The sequence below is a fragment of the Kwoniella mangroviensis genome (assembly GCF_000507465.2).
Source record: "Kwoniella mangroviensis CBS 8507 chromosome 1 map unlocalized Ctg02, whole genome shotgun sequence".
Taxonomy (NCBI): Eukaryota; Fungi; Basidiomycota; class Tremellomycetes; order Tremellales; family Cryptococcaceae; genus Kwoniella; species Kwoniella mangrovensis.
The window spans coordinates 4,473,684-4,488,049 of NW_027062534.1; the positions used below are offsets into that span (position 1 = coordinate 4,473,684).

The 14,366-nt window shown below is 44.5% G+C and overlaps 6 protein-coding genes across 6 annotated transcripts; 2 read left to right on the forward strand and 4 right to left on the reverse strand.

Annotated features, from left to right (window-relative positions):
* Window positions 1-474: 474 nt before the first annotated feature.
* On the reverse strand, window positions 475-2,120 carry I203_106791 (uncharacterized protein; the record flags this gene model as incomplete). The annotated part of the gene is made up of 6 exons (XM_019151113.1): window positions 475-530; window positions 598-730; window positions 863-1,194; window positions 1,414-1,567; window positions 1,772-1,932; window positions 2,075-2,120. The coding sequence occupies 6 exons, from the start codon at window positions 2,118-2,120 to the stop codon at window positions 475-477; spliced, it is 882 nt and encodes a 293-aa protein (XP_018999681.1).
* Window positions 2,121-3,707: 1,587 nt separating this feature from the next.
* I203_106792 (60S ribosomal protein eL13) lies at window positions 3,708-4,732 on the reverse strand (the record flags this gene model as incomplete). The annotated part of the gene is made up of 4 exons (XM_019151114.1): window positions 3,708-3,911; window positions 4,043-4,248; window positions 4,329-4,464; window positions 4,661-4,732. The coding sequence occupies 4 exons, from the start codon at window positions 4,730-4,732 to the stop codon at window positions 3,708-3,710; spliced, it is 618 nt and encodes a 205-aa protein (XP_018999682.1).
* Window positions 4,733-7,470: 2,738 nt separating this feature from the next.
* On the forward strand, window positions 7,471-8,136 carry I203_106793 (uncharacterized protein; the record flags this gene model as incomplete). Its single annotated transcript, XM_019151115.1, has 1 exon — window positions 7,471-8,136. The coding sequence occupies one exon, from the start codon at window positions 7,471-7,473 to the stop codon at window positions 8,134-8,136; it is 666 nt and encodes a 221-aa protein (XP_018999683.1).
* A 507-nt stretch (window positions 8,137-8,643) lies between these two features.
* Window positions 8,644-9,339, forward strand: I203_106794 (uncharacterized protein; the record flags this gene model as incomplete). The annotated part of the gene is made up of 1 exon (XM_019151116.1): window positions 8,644-9,339. One exon carries the CDS (start codon window positions 8,644-8,646, stop codon window positions 9,337-9,339), a length of 696 nt encoding a protein of 231 aa, XP_018999684.1.
* A 187-nt stretch (window positions 9,340-9,526) lies between these two features.
* On the reverse strand, window positions 9,527-12,958 carry I203_106795 (uncharacterized protein; the record flags this gene model as incomplete). The annotated part of the gene is made up of 13 exons (XM_065518054.1): window positions 9,527-9,853; window positions 9,917-10,150; window positions 10,231-10,326; window positions 10,409-10,686; window positions 10,757-10,896; window positions 10,984-11,080; window positions 11,155-11,436; window positions 11,507-11,635; window positions 11,707-11,777; window positions 11,833-12,071; window positions 12,132-12,364; window positions 12,420-12,770; window positions 12,826-12,958. The coding sequence occupies 13 exons, from the start codon at window positions 12,956-12,958 to the stop codon at window positions 9,527-9,529; spliced, it is 2,610 nt and encodes an 869-aa protein (XP_065373358.1).
* A 703-nt stretch (window positions 12,959-13,661) lies between these two features.
* On the reverse strand, window positions 13,662-14,032 carry I203_106796 (uncharacterized protein; the record flags this gene model as incomplete). The annotated part of the gene is made up of 2 exons (XM_019151118.1): window positions 13,662-13,884; window positions 13,959-14,032. 2 exons carry the CDS (start codon window positions 14,030-14,032, stop codon window positions 13,662-13,664), a joined length of 297 nt encoding a protein of 98 aa, XP_018999686.1.
* Between the last annotated feature and the right edge of the window lie 334 nt (window positions 14,033-14,366).

A 14,366-nucleotide genomic window follows, 5' to 3' on the forward strand; every position in this document is an offset into this window, starting at 1 on the left:
GGATGTTTGTTGAACAAAAGAGGAGTATCACAGCAATTGGATGGGGGTTTCAGACTCGACACGACGCGACAAGACGACGATCAACGGGATCAAATCTGATTGGGTGGATGACACGTGTCGGTGCTTTTTATGCTTGTCACTTGTTGTACTTAGAAATGCATATGAAGAAGATCTCTAATCATATCACACAACCACAACTCCCAGAAGCAGCCAAACCCAATGAGCACCAATTGAGATCCCACTAGTATCATCTATGTATTTGTAAGAAGGGAAAAGGATAGGTATATATATTGACATATCGTAAGGGTAATTATCTAAGAGGGAGAGAGATTCTTCTGATATTCTTCAAGAGGCAAGTTCAGCCCGAAGTGGTTTATACTCGAATCAACCGTTTATTTACTTGTACCGATACTATGATATTCGAAAGCACTATATCAGCTGACACCTCAGGACAAAAACATGATGAATGTTCACTCACGCAGCTTTGACATAATCTGCGAAACTGACCATACAGATGGTTTGCCAGGCGCCTACAAACAGTGATCGAAAACAATCAGCTAAAGTCATTGCGCTATCAATCAGCGAAGGTCGACTGACCTAAACCGATTCTAGGTGCTACACCTCTGTAAAGACCTTTGATACCGTTAGTCTTGTAGATGTAAGATAAGGTGTTGAGAACTGTCTTCTTAGCTGGTCGAGTGGGGTCTTGGGATTTGAGAGCGGATTGCATCTACCAATTCACTGTATGTTAACACCGTCCATCTCTCCAAATGGACTGAAAAGCTCAAAATCATGGGAATGCTCGTAGAGGGATATGCAGTACGAGATTGTAGAAACAGTCGTAGTATAAAAGTAAACTCACCTCCACCCTTACAACCTCAATAGGTTGATTCCAAGTGGCCAAAGCACCACCAACAGTCGACGCAAGGATCTTATCTAAAGCACCTAATTTTTCACCTTCTTTTATGCCCTTGATATTCCTAAGGGAAGCTTCGGCGAGACGAGCGAACCCGAATCTTGATCCCCAATTGGTAGCTTGACGTAAAGCAACGGCGTTGACACCCTTGTTGATACCAGCTATACCTTCTCGTTTGTAGATGTCCAAGAACACTTTGAAAGTCGATTCGACGGGAGCACCAGCAGAGGCTTGCTTGTGTCGGGTTATCTCGACGGTCTTCATACACGTGCAGAAGCCTGCGGACCACCGAGCGATGCCCAGTTTGGAAGTTGGTAGAGCAGTAACGATTCGACGAGGCAGGCAGGCAAGATTTCAGGATGACAGTGAAGGGTGACGATGTGCGAATAAAATGGCATGGAAAAAGGTAGAGTATGAGTGATATGAGTGATATGAGAGATGACATTGACTCGTTAGCAAAATGCCCAGCCTTGATCTCCATAGCAGTATCCACCCACCCATCGTAGCATAAGCCTGAGCGACACCACCACCAATACCACCCAACATACCCGCCGCAGCAGGTGAAACACCGAAAGCTTTGATTGTGTATTTCTCAATTTCCGCTGAAGTGAAGATCAACACTCCTCCTTTGGTGGACGCTTCGATCCAGGCCTATAACGGAGCAGAGCGAGGTGGATAGGTATCCGGGAACAGGAAAATTAATAAAAAGGATCCGTATATAGAGAGAGCATAGTGAGAGTGATGTAGGAAGTAGGTTGAGGAATGAGCGATAGTTTCATAGCCAAAAAAAGGATATCAAAACATCAGCTCATGTTTTCCTCTCTTCATACAATAATCGACAACCCATCCACTCACCCAAGGGATCAATCCCTGATAAAACCCTTTGATCCCACCTCTCGACCAGACAGTAGCGAAGGCCTGACCCATACTTTGTGATCTATTCGCTGCCATCTGAGTCTTGAGTACTTCCAGAGGTTGACCGAGGGTGGTCACCTCGAACATGTTCATGGTTGCGCCTGTACAAGACGATCATCAAAGTCAATACAAGTAGTTCCGGACAAGGTAGACCAAGATAGATGCAAGTGTCATTGAGGAACTTCGAACGATCCCCTTCTCTATGTTGATTGTGATTTTAAAGCAAGAAGAGACCCGACTTACCAACAGCAATGTTGGACCACGAGAAACCTTTTTCCATGGGAGCCATTTTGAGAGAGTATCGTTGGTATTGGGTATAGAAGGAGAGAGAGAGGTACAGGCAACAGAGCCAAGATAGGTATATGGATGTAAGATGAAAGAAAAGACAAAGAGATGAGAGATCCCCTTGAAAGGTGGAGAGAGATCAATGCATCAATAAGTCGACTGCCAGAGGTGAATGACTTCCCCATTCAACACGAAATTCAAATTATCATGACACGACAATCAAATGAAATGAAATGGGGAAGATAACACCTGTTAAACCCTGAGCAAACAGACGGGTCCCCACCTCCCCAAATCTAATCGAGGCCATTTGATCCCGCTAATCAACCCCTGTCCCGTCCAATAAGTGAGCTTGTAATTTGCACAGTGGTACGGCTCAACCGAGCGGGCATAACGGGACTACCGGGTGGTAAGTCAACAAACAATTCAAAGTAATTGATTGCTCTTAGAGCCAAAACACGATGAAAGCTGATCATGCTCATGCAGACCTCATAAGATCATGTTATGTCCAACATCTATCATGTACCATGGTCATCTCTGTTGACTCCAATCTGATTCCACAGTAGTCAAGACGAAGGATGTATAGCAGCTCATAGCCAATCCCTCTGTGATGTCTATTTCCCTACATTGGTTTTGATTAATGGAGGGAATCCTCATTTCAACACAGTAAAGGCGATTCTATTTCTAAGCACAAACTGAATCTCACATCTGCGGAGGATGATTAAGTAAACAAGATAGTACATTACGATCCGCGTTGTGAAGAAACATTCGGTCTAGATATGAGGTTCAAAGACAGGGGGTGTTTTAATCCACATTTTATATCAATTTAAGCAGTCTGTTCAGCTAAAATCTCATTACCTTATGTCGGAAGGACATTATTCGAGAAGGGCATGAAGTGTTTCTTGATTCGACTTTATCAAGAGGAAGAGCAAGAGTAGGTATGAATTCGATCATCGTGCCAATTATCCAGGATCTATCTATATATTTTTATTTGCTCTTTCACAGTCCAGTCACAATACTTCCCACACAGAGTAAAGTAAGCATAAGTAGTTCGTACAGAGCATTGGTTTGCTCCCAAGTCATCCTCGTTGGAATAATATTTGCAATTCGCATTTCTTAGAGGTAGCTCACCTCGAATGAGATTGAAAAGGACTCGACCAGGTTAGACTTCATACTGGGTATCTGTGGGTTCACTCAGACTGATACCGGCTGGTATTGCCCATATACACGTGAGAGCTGGGTGGGGAAACGGCAGATCAAACGGTAATATGAGTGATAATGATCCTTCATATCACTCTGCCCAATGAAGTTTTCACCGGTGACACGAGACTTGTCAGGTTCAGTCCCGTTCCATTTTTCGACAATCAGTATCCAACAATCAATAACAATCCAATGATATGACAAGCGCTCGTAACCATTCCATCCGACCCGATATGCCGAAGGGTCAAAACTTGAGAGAAGAAAGATTGTGCATGGTTCCCACTACTACCATCAATAAATACAAATTTCCCTTACATGCCATGCACCAGCATTCATCCCTAGGAAAATTGCATCATCCAAACAAATACCAATTGATCTAATGTCGGTTAATTGTTTACTTTTGTTTCTCGGCAGCTTCCTTCTCTCTGAGTCTCTTTTGTCTTTGACCCTCGTTTCGTTGAGCGGCACGGGCGAGTCGGAGAGTGACGAAGGCGTCGGTCGATTTCTCCTCGTCGGTGATGGCTCGAGGAGCTTCGGCGGTGTAGGAGGCGGGGAGAGGGATGGCTTCTCGGGTGAGGTGAGCGGTAAGGTCTTCACCCTGCGGAACGAACGAGCGTCAGTGATAGTTCGACGAATAAAGATAGAAGATGGATGTAAATATTGTATGATCAAAATATTCAGAACGATCGATGAATGATGGAGAAAATCCCAATGTCGGTTTGAACTCACTTGAGCATCACCAGCCTTAGGTTTACCTTGCTTTCTAGGGAAGACGACCAATCGAGTCTTGTATTCCTTCAATCTGTCGACGTTGAGCGATTGTCCTTCCTCGGACTTGGATCGTCTTCGGTGGTCAACAACGATACCGAGACCTTTAGCTTCCTTCTTTCTGATACCGGCGAGTTTCAATTCGGAGATGGTGAATCCTCGTCCCTCTGAAAATCGACACCGAAATCAAAATCATCAGTATACATTTCTTCCACATATACACAAACGACGATGGAGATCCACCCACCCCTGATTCGGATGTTGTATCGTTGAGTAGGACATCGAACGGCAGGTCTAAGTCTTTGAAGGGGTTGAGCACCAGTGGCAAGAGCCTTCTTGGATCTTGCGACTCTTCTAGACTTCTTTTTACCGGGTTGGTCGAACTGTTATAGAGTACCAACATGTTAGCTATATGTTTATTTCCAATATCTACGCTCAATCCATATTCCGTACACCATCACTTCAACTCTCATCCATATCTATCCAGCGATCCTTCCACATCTCTTGATCCTTTTCCGTGATGGTACCACTCCCACTCTCAAATCCCGAACCGCAGCGTAGAAACAAACAATCACTAACCCAGGTCTTGACCCGTCTTTGCCAATCCTTGTGGAAGTGGTTCTTTTGCAATTGGTTGTTGTGCTTGACCATTTTGACGGGTTACTACGATACGCAGAGCAAGGTGTTAGTGGGGGTGGTCGTGCGAGAAAGGTGATGAACGATGATACACACCTAGGTCACAGCTGACTTGATGGATGAAGAAGAAGAGTAAGAGGAGCCAGGAAACAGTGAAATTGACCCAAACAGCAAAATTGCACAGACCGACAGACAGACAGTGAGTGAGAGTGTGAGTGAGTGAGAGCGAGTGCGCTACGGTGAGATTGGCTATCTATGGTGGGAGCACACAGAGAAATCAGTATCGGCAATTTCGTTCTCACCAAACGCCGATCATCCAACATTTAATGTGGCATTCTCCTCCACTGGTACTGTATGTCCGTGACCCACTTACGCTCGCATCTCCCAAAGTTTGGTCTGGTGCTTGGTGCTTGCAGCCAGGATTGCATGGGTTCAAACAAATTTCGATGTTGATTCTATTTCTGTTTCTTTTCTTCAACAAACGCTTAATAAGTGAGTCGTCCTATACCTATACCTAGGCTATACCTCTTATCACCTTTTATCCATGAACCTTATGCACCTTCCCGCTACCTGTATATCTACAAGAGATCGTTGCTGATATATCTCTTCTATAGAATCTACACAAAAGCACCGACTCTCCCTTTCAAAAATCTATACTCCTTGCGGATCCTTATCACCTGATAAGTCGCATCCCGAGGTCGTCATAGCGAATACCCCAACCGGGTTCAATGGAATAGTCGGCCGTCATTATAGTAGAAGAGATTGATTATCAAAAAATCAAACGCGAATTGGGTGGACCGTTTTTCTGATCTAGTGAAGAAGGGTCCAAATCTTGTTTGACATTCATACTCAGTATGCATTATGCTCATTTTGTTTTCATTTCTTTCCGGTCGACCATATTCCTAATAACTTGACTCACACAATGAAGATAAACTCCTTCATATTTTGGCAGAATTCCCGAATGCCTATTCACACAATAGGTCATACTTATCATCACTGACTAGAATCCTCTTCTCACATCCTCTGTCAGATCTAACCGCCTTTTTCAGTCTGATACAATCTATTGACGTATACATCACCTGGCACCAAATCAGTATCACTTGACAGTCCTTTGTATACCAATGTATGAATTTTGATGAACGGTAGAGTAGACTTGGTTCCAAAACAGAATTGCATTAGGTGAATGATGATGATTCTTGGGACATACGCTTACTGGAACCTACCTTGTAATCCCTATCAAAGTTATTTTATTTTTATCGTTCTTCCCTTTCACATCCGGTTGATTCACTTAGACAAATTTTGTCATGTCTTCTACTAACACATCTACAACCGACTCTCACAAGTAAGCTCATTGCGACAGCCAGTCGACCTGGTGAACCTCCCGTATCGGTAGAAATCGATCTTAGGGATCTCCTATAGTTCAATGCAGCCTACACAACCACAAGCACAGATACGAACAGAGACTCAGCAAGTGGTAACAAATCAGAGTGAGTGTCAATATCCTCTCATACAATATGTCTCCACCTTACATTCATACAGAACACATCTGCACCAACAAAGAACACAGGGATTAACTACTCACTCACTCACTCACTCACTCTATAGTCACTCGGCCTCATGGAAAGTAACAATCTCCCGTCTGTCCTCCTCCCCTCCCTCCTCTGACGTCCCTTTGGGTCAACCTCGAGATTTCGGTTTAAGCCACGATCAGAACCTAGTCGTATCGGGTTTAATCGAATCTCACAAACGTAAAGAAGAACTTCAATCCGAGAGCAGGTGTGAAAATTGGATACGTCGCAGTATAGCTATTGCGTCGGTGGTAGTAGCCTGCGGTTCGGCCTATAATATGCGTTTAGTAATGAGGATCATCTACAATCCCTAAAAATGGAGAACAAGGTTTTGAAAGATACCGTTCAGGTGTATAATGATACGTTGACTGAAGTCAGGGGGAGATGTCCTAATTTGAGTGTGAAGAGTTACATTACGGATCATAATGATAAAGGGGAGGAGGGAGGGAGCAACGAAATTGTTGTTGATGTACGTGAATAGGTGTCAAATGAGACCTCATTTTTGGATATGGATTTTAGACATCACAAACTAGATAGACTCTCACGTAGATACAGTACTTGAGTGAATCGAGGTTCTACCTTAGACTAAGTTAACTTAGATCTTCAGAAGTTCATTTTCTCGATTGGTGAATGGCTCGCATACGATGATCAAGTCTCGATACATTCAACAAAGACAGGGAACGGAATATCGTCGGAATGTCAAGTAACGAGCCATGAATATACTACACCGGTATGATTATCGCAAGACCTCATGGTACTGTTTGGCCACAATAAGGACCTCGATGAAAAATGAGGCTGACCTCGACCCCTCAATTTCAACCTCGAACTCAACCACAATCTCAACTTGGTGGATGGTCTACTGGGTACTCTAATTCAGAATACATAATAACAATCTTGCCATCTCCGATATCACCTCGCTTCCTTTCAGCGTTACCATTCCGGTACTCATCAAGCACAACTCCGGTTCGTTTGGTCGAGGCGCATGGGAAATAACAAGCAGATGTATATATACACCTTGAACTGTAATGAGATTTGCTGAAAACTCAGATCTCACTCGCCACTCTCCCCAAACTTGTAGAGATATCAACTCGTTTCTTCATTTCTCATCAGTAAAGCCTGCCTCCCATATCTCTAGGAGACAAACTGGAACTATACCAACATACAAACTCAGATCCTTGTCTCACCATGACTTCAACAACATACCTCAACGATTCCTCATACCGATCGATTTCCAAATCCAAAGGACACCACTCCGCCAATTCCGACGTATTCGACCACCATCTATTGAACCAATTCAACTCTAGACTAGAAACAGAGTACCTTTTACGAACCAAGTCCAAGCACAAAAAGCCCCATTCTCATTCTCATAACAAAAAATTTGAAGAGCGACATCCCAAAGCATTCAATGCGATGTTCATTGGATCTACCGTATTGTTAGCAGGAACCTGGGGATATTGCATGTACGAATTATTCAATAACTACGATTCGAGATCCGAAGGATTATCTGCGGGATGTAATTCCACGTCAGTATGGAATAAAATGAAGACTTATGAAAATTATATCGAAGGTTTGAAGGAGGATCATCCGGATTGGAATATTACTATACCGGATGTAGATGATGAGGAGTCTAATGAAAATCGGAAGAGCAAGAGAAGTTTGTGGAAGCTCGAGGATGTGGATACGATTGTTGAGGACGTTCTGTCTTCTACGTTGCCTGAGGACGGGAACAACAATGGCAATGGTCAGTTTGACATGGTATGGACAGATTCCAAGAAGACTGAAGGAGATGAAAGGTTTTTGGAATCGGGTGAGAGCGTAGAATCAAAAATTCCTATTGTGTTCACAGCGTGAGCGGCGATGAAGTGAAAGGATCATGAGGAGTAGCTTGATATAGTTAGTACAATGCCAGCGAAATGGGGCTCGGAGCTATACTTGCCTCGTCTCGTATGCATACTCATATAATCCTAGAATCGATGAAGTCAATCATCTCAATCTCGTGAGATTCTAGTGTGGCGGATACAGTACAGTTCATGTACAGTAAAAGCAAGACCTAAAGTGAGTACTCATACTATACATGTTTCACGAAGACGATCCTTTGATTTCAGCGGAAGTCCTCTCACTCATCCTTTCATGTGATGTCACATACAGTAGATCTGAACAGTATTGTGTATTATGAATCGACTCAGCTCGTCGTATACGTGAGCTAATAAATCTTGATCGACTCTTGAAAATAGTACGCAATAAACAGCGTTCCACTATATCGCCTTTCCCGATCAGAATCCCAGCTCATCTAATACATCCCCTCCTTCCAGTATCAACAAGCCATTACTACCCATGCAATCTATCCCTCTAGGCAACATGACTACAAGCACTGCAGTTCAAAGTCAACCAACAGTGCTTGAAAGCTATCGACTTGATGATCCCACCAAATCCAATTCGAAATGTTATTATACCAAATCTTATGATCCTTCTTCTCATCGGACCACACACAATTTCAACTGGTCTGTACCTTACCACTATTGGAACGACAAGAAAGATATCCCCTGTCCTGTCGAATTCACCACCGCTGACCAAGACAGACACACGAGAGATACATTCGTCGCCAGCTTCTCGGAACGTAAGCCCACGATCAGCCAAAAGATCTCTTATGGTACATTCGCTGCAATCGCTTTAGCCGGTTTGGGGACATTGGGATATACAGCGTATCAAGCGAGGCATCAAGCTGAACTCAAATTGCAATCTGAAAATTTGAATGTAGCCTATAAAAATCTCATCAACAAGCTGAGAGAGGATCATCCAGATTGGGAAATACCGCCTTGGATGGTCTCGAAGAGGAGTGAAGAGGGATCTCACTGGGAGGTCGAAGCATTAGAGCACAATGGCAGTGAAAGTGAAGATGGAAGTGGAAGTGAGAGAGAGACTTATACCATCGAGAATGCCGATGAGGTGATAGCGAGTATTCTGAGTAGATCGGATGAGGACGATTCGGGTGTGCCCGAGGTGATCATGACGAAAGTTGATTCGGACAAGGTGCCTAAATCTTTCGTAGCTTAGCAACCTTATTTCATCATTGATAGCTTTCCAAACCGTCAGTAGTCCCGTGAGGCAGTAATGAATGAGTGATGTCAGTCAGTCACTTGACCTTGTTTTTGTAGAATGTAGATACATGATCATACGATGAATCGATAATTCCATCCCAGACACCTCACAAGAAGGATGTATACGATAGGTATTAGCCACGCTACAAGACATTCCCTAAAACTCTCCTACCAATATCCAATCCCCTCTTTACCACCTCCTTCTCCCTTTCAGGCAAATCCTGTATAGCCTCGGCAAACTTCTTCTGTCCCCTTTCCAAGACATATAACCATCCACCCGCTAATTCAGTATTCGACAAAGTCTTCTCAAACTTCTCTTCGACAGTCTCTTCGTCAAATTCTGACTTTGAATCAAATGACTTGGGTAATGTGAATATCGGCGAGACCGTATGTACAGATAAGAACATGTGGATAAGGAACGTGACGAGGAAACCGAGCAGAGGTGTAGATAGTAATGTAAAATCGATTGCCTACATCAGATCCACATCAGCGTCTCTGCAATTCGTTCCTCAATGGTAGACAACAATGCTCACTTTGAATACTGTCAAATCCAATCCGCCTCTTCCCACTACATATCCTATAGCTTTAGCAATATTTTCCTGCCTCTGCTTTTGCTTCTGTTTCTTGAGTTTGGTTGATTCGCCAGAACCGGATTCCAATTCACGTATGAAGTCCCAGAGAGCGTATTGAAGGGTGAATCGATGGTCGTACGAGTTCGAGCACAGGTTGGACAGGATGAGGGTATAGTAAGGATTATATGTTTGCTCCTGTATGTAATGATCAAATGAGGTACAGATCCTTTCAAAGATACTAGTTATAGTCATCAACCTAGAAACGTCTTACTCACCAGTCCACAGCAATGCAAGGCAACTCTAACAAACTCCCTCTGTTGCACATCACTCAATTTCAAAGCATTCAACCGATCACAGGCGTGCACGTAATCCTGTATATCACCGCATCTATCAGCCTTGTCTGTGAAACTTTCTATTTTGTTTGGTTGTTTGGGTAAAACAAAATCAACTCACCTCAGAAGTCATTAATACCACAAACACTCCTCTTCGAACATCAGTGTTCATACCCTGTTTCCTAGCCAGCTCCAACAAAGCTTCTTCGTCCGTGAGACCTTCTTCACCTTTCACCTTCTTGTTCTTCTCCGCGACAGATGACGAAGTAGATGCTAAGGCTTGTTCCCTCTCCACCAAAGGATTCCCGGACCAACCTGCACCAACTAACCACCATTTACCTTTTTTGTTTGCTGATAGCAGATCGGATAACGAGACCCTCAATGGCTCATACGCAAGCACTAGAACAGCATCACATCAACAATTAGCGATTTGTAAGACGGCAGAGTGAAGGTGAATAACACCACTCACAACGTCTCTGCTTGCCTAGACCTGACAAGAACTTCTTCATCCTCGTTGCAGCTTCATTACCACCTTCTGAGTTTTGAATCGACTTGATCTTCCCGTTTTTGACGTTCGTCAGAGTCTCAACCATAAACCTGGCTCTTGCACTAGCACGGAGGTCCAATGATCAACTTTTCAGATTCTGAATGATATTCTACAAACCATGATCGTTGTATAAATGGTAAATCACTCACGTCATAGACTTTTCCTTGCCTTTTGTCCTCTCCTGCACCAGATTGACAATATCTTTCAAAGAAGCAGGATCGTCGGTCCGCAACTGAGCACCAGAACCTATGTTCATACACAGACTGCTGGTGAGCAACTCGAGGAGACTCAATGAAAATTCAGCCGAATATCAGACTCACATCTCAATACCTTCAACAGCCCTTCTGTCGCTCGTTCACTCATCACTTCTTTTCCTTCTTTCTCATTACCACCTTCTAAGAAACCCTTGATCAGATCATATATCAATTTGGAGCCTATCACTTGAGCGTTATACAATTCCGCTATAAGCGTTAATAAGTTGAGAGCCTCTTTGGACCCGTCGGGAGTTTCGTAAATATTGGCCTCGAGCTTAGTCTCATTGGTCGAGGAACCGGTGAGAGCGGACTGATATCGCATGATGAGTGTATGAACGAAATGGGCACCTAAATAAGACCTAATGGTGTCAGCGGTGAATACAAAATGTTGTCACGGCCAATAGAATGTGTCACATACCGAATTCCATCCCTATGACTCTATGTAAGGCTCCCACCAACGTCGCATAAAGCACGACAAACGAGTCGAGTAAATTCGCTTTGTTGGATATCATCTGTATGATTAGATTGGTCAAGGTGGTGGAAACATCTGAGCAAGTTGAGGTACTCCCATGTAAGCTTTACCGAGCTTGTGTGAAAGGCCGCAGCATGAAAACTTACCATTTCTACTATGTCCTCTATATAACGATTCAATTTCACCTAAAATACTCTCAAGATTTGCTTCACTCAATCTAACCATCTGCGTGTCAGCGATTATTCACAATGTGAGACAGATAGAAGACTGACTTGTTCAGCAGACCTTGTGCTTTCCTCTCCAATTTGATCAACTCTTCGGCTTTCTGCTTGTTGCCTTTAGCATTCTCTTCCAGTTGAGCTGCCCGCAAATGTGGTGGAACATATTTGGTGGGAGCCGCGGCATCACTAGTGGTGTCACCAATACTGGCAGCCGTATTTGTCGCATTATCTTCTGGTTGTTTGACATCGTCCTCAACGCCAGGTTCATCTTCTGACGTTTCTCCATCAAGCTATATTGATCAAGGAGATCAGCAGTACTTTGGGTCGAGGAGTTTGCTAAAATGACTGACATTTACATCTTCATTCGATTCACCGTCCTTATCTACTTCGCTCCCCTCATCGTCCTCTTCGTCATCATCTTCTCTCAAATCGTCGTCTTCATCTAGACCATCCAGATCCATCCTATCATCGTCATCGCTATCATCGTCGTCTTCATCATCCTGCTCCAAATCGCTCTCATCCTCCCCATCTCTCTTCAATCCCATCCCTCCGGGTCCAACCACATCCGCAAAATCCAGTAAGTCTGTGCTCAAATTGGTCAGCATACCTTTCAGATATCAATGCGGGTTTTGACATACCATCCAGACCATCATCGTCAATCTCCTTTCCTTTTCCTTTCTCCTTCTTCAAGATATATTCCAACCACTCGATCTCCTGATCCTCCTGATCTCCGACCATCTCATCTGGTAATCTCAATTCAGGTAATTTCTTCTTTTTCTTCGTACGTACTTCCTCGTCTTTCGTAGGTTTAGTCTTAGCCTTCTTAGCAGGTCGAGGAGCAGGTTCTTCGTCCTCCTTCTCGTCTTCTGAATCAGATGGGGAAGGCGGTGGTCTGCCTCTCACCTGGATAGACGGACCAGCTCGTCGGTCTTCTCGAGTATCTCTTCGATCATCATGATGTCGGAATCCACCTCTCCTCGACTTTGATCCTACACATACCATTTAGCGCGCTGCCTCTTACGATCGATAGTGGGATGTACATACCGTATTTCGTATCTATCTGTTCTCTAAGCTCGGCAGGTAACTTGGGTCCTCCTCTCCCGCCTTTGGCACCACCTCTAAATCCACCTCTGCCTCTTTGAGCATGTACGTTGCCTCTATTCCAGGGTGTAGGCATATTGTTGGGATGCTTTCCAATATATCAGGTCTTACTGGTTAACATGTATCTATATTATACATCTGCATCCTCTTTGGTTTGAATACTCTCTGACTGTTGCTGTTTCAACTTTTCCCGGTGGCAAATGACCAGGAACGGGATTTTCACGTGGCAAAAAGTGCAGATGTGGGCTGTATTTTCGCTCGCATCACTGTGCAGTATGGTATTTTCATTTGGGATCAACGGCGCAAATGAGACCCAATGTTATAAATCTCCTGATTATTACCAGCCTTACTTTGTCCTGAAAATCTGGTCTGATTGGGGCGTCCGGTAGACGAGACCCGGAGATGTCAAGGCAGTGACGGCAACATCAAAATAGGCAGTATTCCCGTCACTAGGGCCGGATTGTAATCGTAAGCTTAGACCTTAAAATTATCCCTCGAAGTCCAAACCATGGGTGGAAAATTCTCTGAAGGCTAGCCTCCGACTTCGGACTCTTGTAGACCACCTATGATTCATGGGATGACATTTGACATTAAGTGCAGAGTTAGGGCGGCGTGCGCCGCAAGCATATAAAGGTCACTATCTCTCCATATCCTACATCGCATAGCTGCATGAGGGCAAGAGCAAACGTCACATCAGACCGCTCAAACATAAGGCTAGCGCTCTCTCTACTCAAATCGCCCACGAGCTCTATTCACGAGAAAGTGGACTCTCGCCCGAACTAATGCCGAGTCTCGGCTGGCATTACAATCTCCCCTATCAGTCCAAGGAGAGCCGTAGCACTATCACCTGCGTTGATCCAGACTGTTTGGAAACGTTTCAGCCACTCTGTGATCTCCATGAGGACCGAGAGAGCCTCGTCGAACCCTACATCACAGGAAGGCGAGGGTGAGACCATGCCACAAGCGACGAGAATCAGGATGGACCCTGCAATGTTCGCGCAGCTGCTCCAGAGCGACAGACTGATTAGCCCGCCAACTTGCAACGATGATTGTAAAGCCCGGCGCTCTTCACTTACTGCTGGTCTGTCAAGGGCCCATGATGTATTTCCTCACTTGGTGGGTCTCTAGCAACGAGGGAAGCAATCGTCATCGCGGATGTGGCGCATTTGTCCGTAATGTTATCTTCATCCGCTTCGTTTGCGTCATCGACTGATTGAGATCCACATGTGTTATCGGGCGCGCGAATGATGTGCCCCAGAAATGGACGTAGGATTACAATGCGCAGAGCGTGATAGAAGGCGCTAAGGGTCCTCACACTGCGTCCAAGTCAGTTTGAGTTTTCGAAGACTTCAAAATCCGTAATGAGAGGAACTCGGTCCGTGAGAGGTGTGTGAGAATTATTGACACACTCACTGAGGTGGGACGTCAGCCGCCTGAGAGCGCACGGGATCTAGCCGTAGAACATCGGGCAGACAGTTATACCT